Raw genomic sequence first — 13342 nt, 5'->3', positions numbered from 1 at the left:
CTCTCTCTCTCTCTCTCTCTCTCTCTCTCTCTCTCTCTCTCTCTCTCTTATCTATTTGTGTGTTAGATTTGCATTCAAAACTAAGATGCTAAGCTCTTTATCTCTCTACCACCGCAAATGTTCTAGGATGCAACAATAATATTTACAATAGCTTTTAAAATAAGTTACTTTTTATGTTATTACTTTACAACCACCTTTATAAAAAGTTGCAAATGCTACAAAAAAAATCCTGAATGAATGTGTTATTGTTCATTAATTTCAAAAACAAAAAACAAAAAATTCCACAAAAATTTCATTTTTTGAAAAAGTCTATGAATGCTCCATATAACTGCAAATATTATTTTAACTTATCTTCTAGTAACAATCTTATAAAAATCCAAAGCACTCCAATACAAATTATTTTGTTTTTAGTCTTTGGATTTCTATTTCAATTATATCTCATTTTCCATATAGTACACATAGACCATAAGCTAATCATAATATATGTAATGAAAGCTCAGTTAAAAATATATAAAATTTCTAAGCTAATTAACTATTTCATGTCAATTTAATTTGAAGCTTTCATTTGATGGAATCTATGGTGGAGAAACATTAAAATATAAATATAACCCTTTAAAATAGACATAATTAGCTAATCAAGATTAAAATTAATTAAGTTGTTAAAAAAGACTCATTAATTATTGTAATTGGTAAAAAGATTTTATTTATCCTAATTTTTCCCTTAATATATATGATCTTCCCTAATGATGAGATAGGCATTTGTATGTGGGAAAAAAATTATGTAAGAATATTCTTATATTTTTTTATTTGGATGAGAAGAGAATCTATAAAATTAAAAAATAAATATTAAAAAAATATAAAAATATAAAAACTAATTAATTATATAATATGAACAATTTGAAAGATAAAGCTTGTGGCCAATTGGAAGAGAATCTATCCTCTCATTCAAAAGAAAGTTAATTATAAAGTATTTTCTAAGCTAAGGAGATCAATTAAATATTTAGAATATTGATAGTTAAGCAATCTATTTGTTTTACTTAATAATGCATAATGTTAAAGAACAAAAATCTAAGTTGTTAGGCATATTATTCTTGTTGATGTTCATATCAATCGTCAAAAATTAACTTTGAACCTTTAGCCCATAAGATGATTATGATAGTCCAATCATTTTCGGTAAGGGAAAATTTTCAACAACAATTTGTGGTAGTTTTATTCATCAGGAAAAATTTATCATACACAGATAAAATTTGTAAGTGATATCGAAATTTTAAAATTGAAAAATTCAAGAAGGAAAACATTATTGGGCTTGTTGGATTCGTCTCGTCAAGTCACTGGATTTGGCTATAATCAAGTAAGATTTAGAGATTGTTTAATCCTTCAATTAGTACCTTAAACTTTTTATTATATTTAAAGTGCTTAATTTGATCTCATTTAGGCTTCGTCTGGGACGAGTTTCTTATTGTACTAAAAGCTGCTTTAAGAAGCAGTAATAAAACTAACCCAAACAAAGCCTTAGAGTCAAATAGAATCACTTATGATATCAATGAATTCATCTCATCCAAATGCTCAGATCGGTTATAAGTTTGATGAAGTCAAAATTTAGATGATCCTAATTTTTATTCTAAAAAATTATTAATATAAAATAATGCATCTATATTTATGTTGATCATATGAATTTTTTTGAGATATAATAATAATAATAATAATAATATACCATAATAATTAATGTCATTTTCTAGGTTTCTATGAGCAAATTCATGAAATCCAATTAATGAGTTATATTATTTAAAAATATAGTTTGTTCACCTAAACATCACAAAAATCAAATTCAACCATTTGTGTTAAGCCAATCAAGACAAAGGGCCAGCTACTACTTTCCAACTATATTTTGCTTGGACTTTAGTGCTTCAATAATTTGGTCATAAAACAAACATTTTTCAATAAAATATTATCAATTTGGAACATTGCAACTTCATTGTTATCAATGCAACAAACATAGCAATGTCACAATAATAATTGTTTCTTCAACAAGATACATTGATGTTGCTCAAATTGTAGCCTAATAGAACAAACTCATTTCTGTTTGGGATAGCTTTTTTATTATTTTCTATAGTAATTTTTCGATGCTAAATTTTTTCTAACTCGAAATTTTTGTACTAAAAAGTTGTTTTAGAAAACATTAAGAAAGCCGTTGCCAAATGAAGATTTAGTAAATTTCACCCAATCGAAGAGGAGATAGATATTTGTATGTGGCAAAAAAATTACATGAGAATTGTTAGAGTGGAAAGACAGATTTATTTAAAAGTGAAGGGTAATTAAATAAAAATAAAAACAAAATATTATGAATAAATTTTTTAGTATTTATCTATTTTTATTCATATATCCTGATACATTTTGTTTTCATTTGTATATATATTGAGAAAATTAAGTAAATGAATAAACAAAAGTTTGAATTTTTGCATGTGTTGGTGGCAGTGGTGTCAGCGATGGTAGCGGGTGACGGTGGCAGCTTACAGCCGGCTATAAGTTCAGTGCCATCCAACAATGGTGCGTGGCGGCAGATGCGAGCTTTGACAGCTGTGGTGGAAATTAAATTGAAAAAAAAAACTACGATGTATTTAAAAACTGGTCAAATAAAAATATTTTTAAATACACTTAAATTAAATTATATGGTGAATTTCAAATACTTCAAAATTTTATCCTACATTTATTTTATTTCAAACTAAGAATCAATATTCTTAAAATTCATGTATTTAGAATATTTGAAACGGCTTTTTAATTCAAATTAAAAGGCCATTTAATGAAATTAAATTGAGCAAATTTTACAACATAAAGTTTATTTTGCTCACCTACCCAAACATATTAGCATAAAACACCAATGATTCAAATTCAATCATTTGTCTTTAACCAATCAAGACAAAGGGCCAGCTACAAATGTTCATCAACTATCAATTGATTGGTCTTTAATTAGTGCAAAAAATAATTATTTTGTTTTTTTTCAATTTGGGACATTACTTCTTAATTTTCATATATCAATCCATGCCACAAACTTACAATATGAACAAGCTACATTCATACAAATTAAGTTCTTTATATTTTTATTTAATATGATGACATTTTTTACATTTTAAGTTTAGCTCAAATTAAAGTCTGATTTTATAATATAATATTCAACCTAAAAATTTTGATACACTAATTTGGGCGATGATGGTTAGAGGATTCTAGTCGGACGATGGTCCAATGACGATAGTCGAATGATTATGGTCCGATAGAGGTGGTTCGGTATTGGTCCTCTGACAACAATATCAAAGTAATTTGATGGGGTTGCTTAGGTTAAGCTTTAAGATTCTTCGTAACTATGGCCAAAATCTGGAACATTCATTCGCTACATTAATGTTCTGAATAATAGAATTTTCTCTCTACATTTATGAGCCCTAAGTATGTCGAAATTTGACGATTTTGGGCTTCTTTTATTCATCTTATTGAGACTCTCGATTTGATAGCAAGCGTGCAAGATTTAGAGGTCACGTGATCCTCCAAATATTTTGCCCTAATTTTTTATTTGATTTCAACCTCTTCATCGAAGCTCGTTCAAATTTGAATCAGACTAATTTTTTTTGTGGGTTAGTTTTTTTAGTTAATCAGTTCAGCTCAAAATTTTTTGAAATTGGATAATCCTAATTTTATTTATGATAGTTTTTAATTTAAATATGCATTCAAAATCATGTCCAACCAAGCCAATAAGCCACTGTTTAATCACATTTCAAGATCATATATAAAATTTATTAGCATTAAATATATAATTTATTATATTTACTTAAAGTTTAATTATAACACAAATTCAATAAAAATTTAATACATAAAAATTTAAAATTCGAACTAATTTCAAATTCAGCTAGTTAAAAAATTAACAAATTTGAATATGATAAAATTAGATTCGAAGCAATTGCAGAATATCCCAAATTAATTAAATAAATCGAATGAATCACATTAAAAAAATAAAAAATAAAAATAAAAAAAGAGCTGACGGAAATGAATCCAAACTGGCGCCGAATTATTAATCTTCCTGTAAAGCTACCAAACGTGAATAAATCCAAGCAAGCGACAAACGGGACGGCAGCTACCCGACGCTAACGCCGCTCTTCCACGGTAGCGTCTGGTTTTCCTCTTCATGTGTGAGGCTTGTTTTGGGGGGCGAATTATTACGTCTGGTCATCGGACGTCCGGACACCTATTTCAGATGCGTCACATCACCCGAATACACTGGGTCCCGATGTATTTGGGTGATATGGCGCGTCTGGATTGGTGTCCGGATTATTGAACGTAATAATTTGCCGTTTTGGAGAGAGATTATTACGTTTATATTTTGGATCCATATAATAAAAATATAGTCACAAAGCCGTTGTGCTTTTTACGTGTTTTTATTGTTCACAGTCACAAAACCGAATGGTTCTTTGGGTTTGGACTCCACACATAATAAACAACATTTTTACTACTTCTTAAAATAGCATTTTAATATGAAACTAAAAATCTACTTTAATTAGAAGTAAAAAAGCCGTCTAAATTAAAGTCTTAGCCTTATTTTAAAAATATTTAACTAAGTAGCACGTTTTGTGTTGCTTATTCACCATTTGGTAAGTGATGATTGGCGAGTGCGTCTACGAAATATTTGAGATCACTGCATGCTCGGCTATAGATGTGTAAGTGAATCCTGACTCATGAGTCAGATCAAGCACAACTCGATAAATGAGCTAACGAGTCGAGCTTGAACATGATCTGTCTCCTCGTTAGCTCGTGAGTTGGCACAAGCTAATTTAAAAATATTAAATTAAAATGCCCTTTAATGTATTATCATTCCAGATTTAGTTATAATGTTACTAAAAAATATTTAAAAATTCTATATTATTTTCTTATGTTAAGTGATTATTTATTATTTTACTTATAATTTCTCATTTTGTTAATATATTTGCTTGAATTATAATAAATAAGTCGGCTCGAACTCTTAGAATAAAGCTCGAGCTCAAGCTCAAACTCAACTAATTAATCAAGCTCAAGTTCAAGCTAGAGGTGACTCGAACTCGGCTTGATTCATTTACACAATTACACCCCTAATAGGCTATATGAATAATATTTTATTTTAGAATATTCTCACTAAAAATATAGTTAGTGTGGATTTAAAAGCTTTTAGATTTGTGTTAAGATGAGTGTAATATTAATCATCTATACAGTACACTAATCCTAAAGCATAATTAAGGACTCTGAAGCCCATAATGACTGAAAATTTGGCAAAATACAAGGATAAGATTTTTGTTCACTGTTTTCAGATGAATAATTTAACATTCATTTGTATAATATTCTTCTATTTATTTATTTATGAGATAAAATAATTTTTTAATTTATATCATATAATAAAGCGAAAATTGAATATTAATTAACTTTGTCATTTATGTTTGTCAATAAGTTTACTCGTTAGAAACTCAATAAAATATGTTTCTAATTATGGATTAATTATTTGTTTGGTGGTTTATTCCATGTTAATAAAATAGGTTTTGTATTTTCTATAACTTTCAAAATTAAATATAATATTAAAGATATATGCATTATGAAAATATCAAATAAATGGGTGGATATGTAGATTTAAGCATATGTTCATATTTGATATTTTAATATTTAAACTCAAAAGGTAGAGATATACCTAAAAAGAGTTAATTAGAAAGGATGAAAAATATTTTTTTTATTAGACTTATTTTTGGTTTGGAATGGCTTTCTTAATGTTTTCTAAAATATTATTATTTTTTTATTATTATTATTATAAAAAATGTTTAAAAATAAATAAAAAATATATTATTTTTTAAAGTAATTATTTAACTGAATTAGAGTTGGCTCCAGCTTTATTTGAATGAAGCCCAAAGCTCAAATTATCTTGCTTGTGACACACGCCTGATGCTAATACGGTGTCATTTTAAGATTTATTTATCAGGAGTTGACAGCTTACTTTATTTAATATTTAGTTTAATATTATATGTCATAATATAGACTTTATAAATAAATGTTACATACACATTTATAGAATGATTATTAGTTAATTTATATTTAATTATCCACCATTTATTAGTTTCGTTGGTGGCGAGTACAGTTGGGAACCCCCCAACCGTGCTCGATTCTTCTCTAGTAGTAGCGCCTCTTAAGTGCAGCACATTTAAGTGCGGGCTAGGAGATTTCTGGGTGGGTGCATCTTCTAGGTCTGTCGAGGATTAATCATGCCGCCAAGCGCCCTTTCGAGATTGACAACGGGTGGATACCCGTTCCCATATATATTTTTAATTTAAGTAAAATTAACTAAAAAATTAATTAAAAATAAATTGTTTTCGCTCAAATTAAATTTGACATGTAATATTCTAAATTTCTAATTATTATGAAATATAATATGTACATATCGGAGAATGGAGAGAAAGCTCTCTACCAATTTCATCTTAACTTTTGAACAATTTAATAAAATTGAAGATGGATTAATTAACCTTCTCATAATTAAGTGATTAAAAAATTGAATTATCAACTCTAACCTCAAAAGTCTCATCATTAGTAAACCTAATCCCATTTCTTAGAAGTGAAATGCATACATAATTAATGATGGAGTCTAATTAATTGAAGCAGACTATTCTCCGAGAGACTATTCTATGCGGATACCGGATGGGACAACCGTCCGGTATAGCTTGTTATCGAGCACGACACTGAGTGGCTCGGTACCACTTTATATCGTGCTCGACACGAAGCTTGATACACTTTTGGGGTGACATGACACATTTTTATTAGTCTCTGGACGACTCTCGGACTACGCAAAGAATAATTTGTCCTATTCTCCTTTCATTGTCTCATACTTTTTGGGCAATTGTTAGAATAGAATTTTAATACTTTTCCCCCAAAAAATATAAATATTAATTTTTAATATTTAATATTTTTAAATAGTTATTTAATTAAATTATTCCTAATACTGTTTGATCTTTGATTATAAAAAATTAAATAAAAAGTAAAATAAAAATTTTAAAAATCTTAAAATAATAATTATATATTTTTTATTTAATTTACTGTCTCTCCCTATCCGTATACTAAATCAAAGATTTAATTATAAGAACAACCCTCAAACACTCTGAAACTCTGTTCACTGTCCTCCTTCCCTGTTCCTTCCAGAGAATCCATTCTCTCTCTCTCTTCCAGCCTTCCCTACTTCCAAATCCTGGACCGCCATATCCCACCCATCATGCTTCAAAGCCTGCTCCCTCGATCGTCCATCAATGCAAACTCCACCTCCGACGCGGCTCCGGCGATCACCATGAAACCTTCCAAACGTTCTTCCCCTTCCTCCAACTCCGACGAACTCCCAGCCGGAAAAAAGCCCCACTACTCTCCCCTCGCCGAGGCCTGCGCCACCTCCTCCTCGACATCCACCTCGTCCTCGCCAGAACAAGAATCCCGAATTCTCCGCCTGCTCACCCTCCTCCTCCACTGCGCCGAATCCATCGCCCTCGACAACCTCTCCTATGCGGTAACTCTCCTCCCCGAAATTTCCTCCCTCTCCTCTCCATTCGGATCCTCTCCTGAACGCGTCGCCGCCTACTTCGCCGACGCCCTTCATGCCCGCATCCTCTCCTCCTTCCTCGGTACGTACTCTCCTCTCTCCCTCAAGCCCCTAACCCTAACGCTAACCCGCCGCATCTCCCGCTCCTTCCAATTCCTCAACTCCATCTCTCCTCTTCTCAAATTCTCTCACTTCACATCCAACCAAGCCATCTTTCAAGCCCTAGCTTCCCACGACCGTGTCCACATCCTCGACTTCGATATCATGCATGGCCTTCAATGGCCTGGACTGTTTCACATGCTCTCCTCCCGCGCTCGTCCCATTCAGTCCATTCGCATCACCGGCATCGGCCCCGCAGCCGAAATCCTCGACTCCACCGGCCGCAGCCTCGCCGATTTCGCCGCCGGATTTCGAATCCCATTCGATTTCACCCCGATCGAAGGCAAAATCGGCGACCTCACCGATCTCACCCCTTTCAGACCCAGCGACCCATCTGAAGCGATCGTCATCCATTGGACGCAACATTGTTTATACGATATCACCGGATCGGATCTCGCCGCCGCGCAAATCCTCAAATCCATCCGCCCCCGTATCGTCACCGTAGTAGAGCAGGATCTCGTCCAAGGAGGCGACTTTCTCTGCAGGTTCGTCGAAGCTCTTCATTACTACTCTGCTCTGTTCGATGCAATTGGAGATGGAGGTGGAGGAGGGGAGGAGAGGTGGGAAGTTGAGAGAGGGGTTTTGGGTGGGGAGATTCGGAACATAGTGGCGATCGGCGGGCCGAAGAGGACGGGTGAAGTGAGGGTAGAGAAATGGGGGGATGAGCTCCGACGAGTGGGATTCCGGCCGGTGTCACTCGCCGGAAGTCCAGCAGCTCAGGCGAGCTTGTTGTTGGGGATCGTGCCATGGAAGGGGTACACGCTGGTGGAGGAAGGGGGCAGATTGAAGTTGGGTTGGAAAGATTTGTCGCTGTTAACGGCGTCGGCGTGGCGGCCGGCCGCCGTTGCCGGAGAAGCAGAGGGAGGCGAGGGAGAGGAGATGGACACCAGTGATAGTCTTGTCATCTGAGGAAAATTGGTTCTAAATTGTTAAATTGTATAATGCCATAAAATTTCAGATTGGAAATCATAGCTTTATTTATTTTAATTATATATAGATATTTTTAATAATTAAGAATTAATTTCACATGAAAAATAAAGTTTTTAATTTTTTTTTTTTTAAATTAGGGGATTTGTGACTTGGTAAGGAACACAATTATAACGTCCTCCGACCGAACGTAGGGGAACGTCTGGTCGGAGGTCAAATCGCGTCAAAAAACGAGAAATACCGAGCAATACCAAACAATAACGAGGAATACCATCACGTGAAGACTCAATATCGAATTATACCAAGCTATACCGAGTTATACAAAAGTTGTACCGAGTTTTTCCTAGAAAAAACTCGGTACAACTCGGTATAACTCGGTATTGATCTTCAAAGAGCGGTATTCTTCGTTATTATCAAATAATACCTAGTAATACCGAGCAAATACCGAGTTTTTTGGCTGTATTTTGTCTCCGACCTGACGTTCCTCAACGTCCTTATACCGGACCTAATAAAAGTTCCTTTGTCAAAGGATCAAAGTACTAAATAGTTAATAGCTTTTTTTAATCTTTTGGGGAGATCCTCAACTTTTTGAAAAGCTTGGGGGGAGGTTTGCATGCAATTAATAAAAGTACAAATGTGAAAAGTTTTGTTCCGCGTTGGTATTAATTAGTTTAGTTTGTTCTCTTGTTTCCATTTATTCAAACCGGTGGGGCATATAATTTTGACTAATTGCATTTGTAAAATTAAAAATTACTGAATTATTGTAGCTCAAGTTTCTCTTATTTATTTCTATAATTTGATACATTTGAACTGTGGGAGATATCTCTTGGGGACTTGGACTTCGTGCAAGATAAGGTTTTTACTTTTTTTTGGAAAGTAAATTTTTTTTAACAAAAATCTCTTCAAAGAAGAAGAAAAAATAGTGATCTAAAATTAACTCAAATGATTGTGTATTTTTTATCCCACTAGATGTAGGGGTGTCAATTTTTGACACGACACGAACCTGACCCGAGAAAATCTGGGTTTAGGTTTAACAAATCAACCTGTTTTAAAAATCGGGTCGGGTTCAGGTTGACCCAACAACTCGAAAATGATCCGAAAGTGACACGAAAACTCATACTTGACCCGAAAATTTGAGATTGACCCATTTTTTACCCGTTTTTGACCGAAAAATCGAAGATTGATCCGATATTGACTTAAAAACTAGCAATTTTGGGTCAACCCAGTGTCATTCGTGTCGGATCGGGCCTGGAAACCTAACCCATTTTTAAAAACGGGCTGGGTTCGGGTTGACCCGAATAGTGTCGAATCAGTTTCGGGTTCGACCCGAACCCGTCCCGTTGACCCGAATTGACACCCCTAACTATTATGGTATAGCATGATGCTTATTCTTTTGGGATTTTTACATGCATAACATCTTAAATTATTGAAAATACATATTTAACACTAAACTTTTATATATACTAATATACCACATAAAGTCCCTCTTATAATCAATTCTAATATTCTGTTTAAACCTTCCGTCAAAAATCACTATCAACGATTGTCTTCCCTGTTAATGGCATCCTTACACATTGAATACAAGTATGTCGTTGCTTCAATGAAGTGATAGAATAGAAGGAAAATGAGATTTTATGTGGTATATTCATAAATATATAAGTTTAGATGTTAAACATATAATTTTAATAATTTTAGATGCTACATATGTAAAAATTCCTATTCTTTTTAATATTATCAAATTATAAGGCATTATGAACTATTCACAATAGATTACATAGTGAGATGATCTTTTTAATAAAAATTAATGCACAAATTCATATTTAATGTTATAAAAATTAACATAACTTTTTTCCTAGTACAATACTTCATCAAGTTATCAATATTTGGTATATATTAATAGCATAAGTAACAAAAAAAATCATATTTTCTAAATTCTTTCATCTTATTACTCTTTCTTTTATTTCCAAAATAATATCACAACTAATTATATGTGCAAGCGGGCATACAGTTATGTGCAGATACTAGGACTTTGTTTAGAACGATTTTTTTTACTATTTGTGAAAACAATTTTTTAGTAGAGAAATTTTATTTTATGTATTAAAAATTTTCCTTTAAAAAATAGTTAGGGCATCTCCAACGGAGAACTCCATTTTTCACGTCAAAATACAGCAAAAATGGCGTGGTGCTGCTCCAATCGAACGCCATTTTTTTGCTTCTGCGTGAAGGTAATGATCCTTCTCCCTTCGCGCGTTTTTCCAGTTGAGAGAGGAAAATAGCGTGGGTGACGCAAGCAAATGGCGGACGTTTTGGCGTTCGGCTGGAGCGACGGAACGATGCCAAACGCTCGTTTGTCGTTCGGTTGGAGATGGTCTAAGGAAGACATGATAGATCTTTAATAAATTCATCTAATAATTTATCATAGCTCTCCTTTATAGAGCTTTCATATCCCTTTTTGACAATAATGAGGTGGTGGGGGAAGTCCTTTATTTTGTCATTAGGTGTAGAGAGTTTTCTAAAATCCATATGGAGACAAAGGGGACAATGAAAATGATCATCATCGCCAGTTCACCACCCATTGCTCTGCTTTTTAGTTATAGGCTTTTAGCTTTTCAACCATGCATGTCCTTTCAAGAAACAGTTTACTGGTCGATGCCACTTTATTTAATTTTTATTATTATTATTATTTAAATTGTATATTTAATTTCTTTCTCAAGGAATTTATTTATATGAGATATTTTTAGTTTTTGCTAAAAATAAAAAAATTTATGTACTAATATCTTCATGCAGATCAAAAGTTTGATCTAAAACATTACTTTATTTACTGTAAAATAATATGAAATAAAAAGAATTTAGTGTAAAAGGAATATAATGTATGTTAAATATTTTAAAGTTATTTGTTTTAGTATAAAATAAATAAATATTGGATTGAAATAAAATGAATGCAATATAAAGATCAACGATAATAGTGGCCAGTGGAGAGTGATAAGTGATAGCGGCTAGTGGGGGGTGGTCGGGTGCGACAGTGGCAGGCCACAACCGACAGTGGGTGGGGAATATGGACAGTGGTTAAGGAGACGAACAAGAGTGACAATAATAGATGGTGACGGTCAGTGGGAGGTGATAGAGGATGATTGTGGTGGGCATCACCTTCAATTAGAGTAAGCAGGCCACAAGCATGGCAATAATTCAAGCAATTTAAAATGTATTGAAAGCTCGGTCAAATCATAAATATATCGATATCGAAATCGAGAATAAAATAAAATACTTCAACAATTTGCTGCAAATTTATTTTATTTCAAACAAAATACTAGTATTTTGAAGGCCGATGTATTGAAATTTTCACACTGATTTTATTTCAAACCAAATAGCCTCTAAAAGCATCTACAACCGAAAAAAACTATTTTTCACTTAAAAATACAATAACAATCATATCAAACAGTAATTCATCTCTAACTGAACTCTATTTCTAATACTAAAAAAAATATTTTGTGTATTTCTTTCTTATATATGTTTTTATATTTATGAAGGAGAGTGTTGTGAGAGATTATTCTGTGCGGACGACGAACGCAGTTCTACATCTAGATACCAACCAGAATAAGCAACATCAGCGATACCGAGCAGTGGGCCTAAGAATTAGGACGGGTTCCACATCCGCATAGAATAATTTTTCGTGGGAATGACGTTTAGTTACCATTCCTGTGAATAGTACGGCGTAAATATTAACGCCGCACTAGATAAAACACAAAAATATGTTTCTATTTGTCGTTTGGGTGGACGCTTGCCGGAACTGCAACCGAGCGAATGATGCTAGGTTGAAGATGCCCTAACCCTAAGTAATGTTGTAACAACAGTTCTGTACATATCGTCCAGGCCGATCTGGATCGTCCTGGGACGATTAGTGTAAATTCTATTCCAGATTCTATCCAGAAGTTACAGGAAATATTTCCTATAGGGATCGTCCAGGCCGATCTGGGATCGTCCCAGAACGATCAGTGTATGGCAAAAGTTAGAGAGCAAATCGTCCTGGAAATTAATTATCGTCCTGCGAAATCGTCGCAGGACGATGTGGAATTTGGTTAGATCGTCTAGGACGATCGTGCGATCGGCCGGGCCGATCAGTGTATTATTTAGCTGAAATCAGCTCATTTTAAAGAGAGAGAAAATCAAATATTTTATAAAAATCATTTTGAGGAGAGAGAAGGTCGAGGGCTAATGTGGAAAAGTTAATTTTCAGGCGACGCCGGGCAGTTTTCGTCCGACGACATTGTTCGAGAAAGTGTTGTACACAAGGTAAGGAACATTCTGCCTTTCTCAATTTTCAGAACGGTGAAGTTTGAACGACTTTTCTGTCCGGATTTCGTTTTTGTTAGCGAATTTCGTCCGTATTTTCCGATTGGTTCAGTTTTTACCGCGTAACTTTTGATATGTTTCTGAGGTGCCGAGTGTGCACATTTTGATTATTTTTTGGAGAATTTTGACCGGGTAATTTTGATTCTGCGATGTTTTCTTTCGACTGCAATTTTTTATGATGTCTAAAAATGTTGTGGCAGTAAAATAAAAGTCTTATATTATTGTTGTGAATGTTCTGTGGTAATTTGATAAAATTCTGATTCTGTCAATTTTGTGTAAATTCTGTATACTGCCGTTACGCTGCCGGATTTTCGTACGATTTCTGAAATT

The 13342-nt window shown here is 33.4% G+C and overlaps 1 protein-coding gene across 1 annotated transcript; it reads left to right on the top strand.

Annotated features, from left to right (window-relative positions):
- The first annotated feature begins 7135 nt into the window (after positions 1–7135).
- On the top strand, positions 7136–8704 carry LOC110111007 (scarecrow-like protein 23). Its single transcript, XM_020842686.2, has one exon. It carries the CDS (start codon positions 7259–7261, stop codon positions 8642–8644), a length of 1386 nt encoding a protein of 461 aa, XP_020698345.1. The 5' UTR covers positions 7136–7258; the 3' UTR covers positions 8645–8704.
- Positions 8705–13342: the final 4638 nt, after the last annotated feature.

The sequence above is a fragment of the Dendrobium catenatum genome, unplaced genomic scaffold (assembly GCF_001605985.2).
Source record: "Dendrobium catenatum unplaced genomic scaffold, ASM160598v2 fragScaff_scaffold_1132, whole genome shotgun sequence".
Taxonomy (NCBI): Eukaryota; Viridiplantae; Streptophyta; class Magnoliopsida; order Asparagales; family Orchidaceae; genus Dendrobium; species Dendrobium catenatum.
The sequence above is the reverse complement of the archived record's forward strand: the minus strand, read 5'-3'. Positions and strand labels throughout refer to the sequence as shown.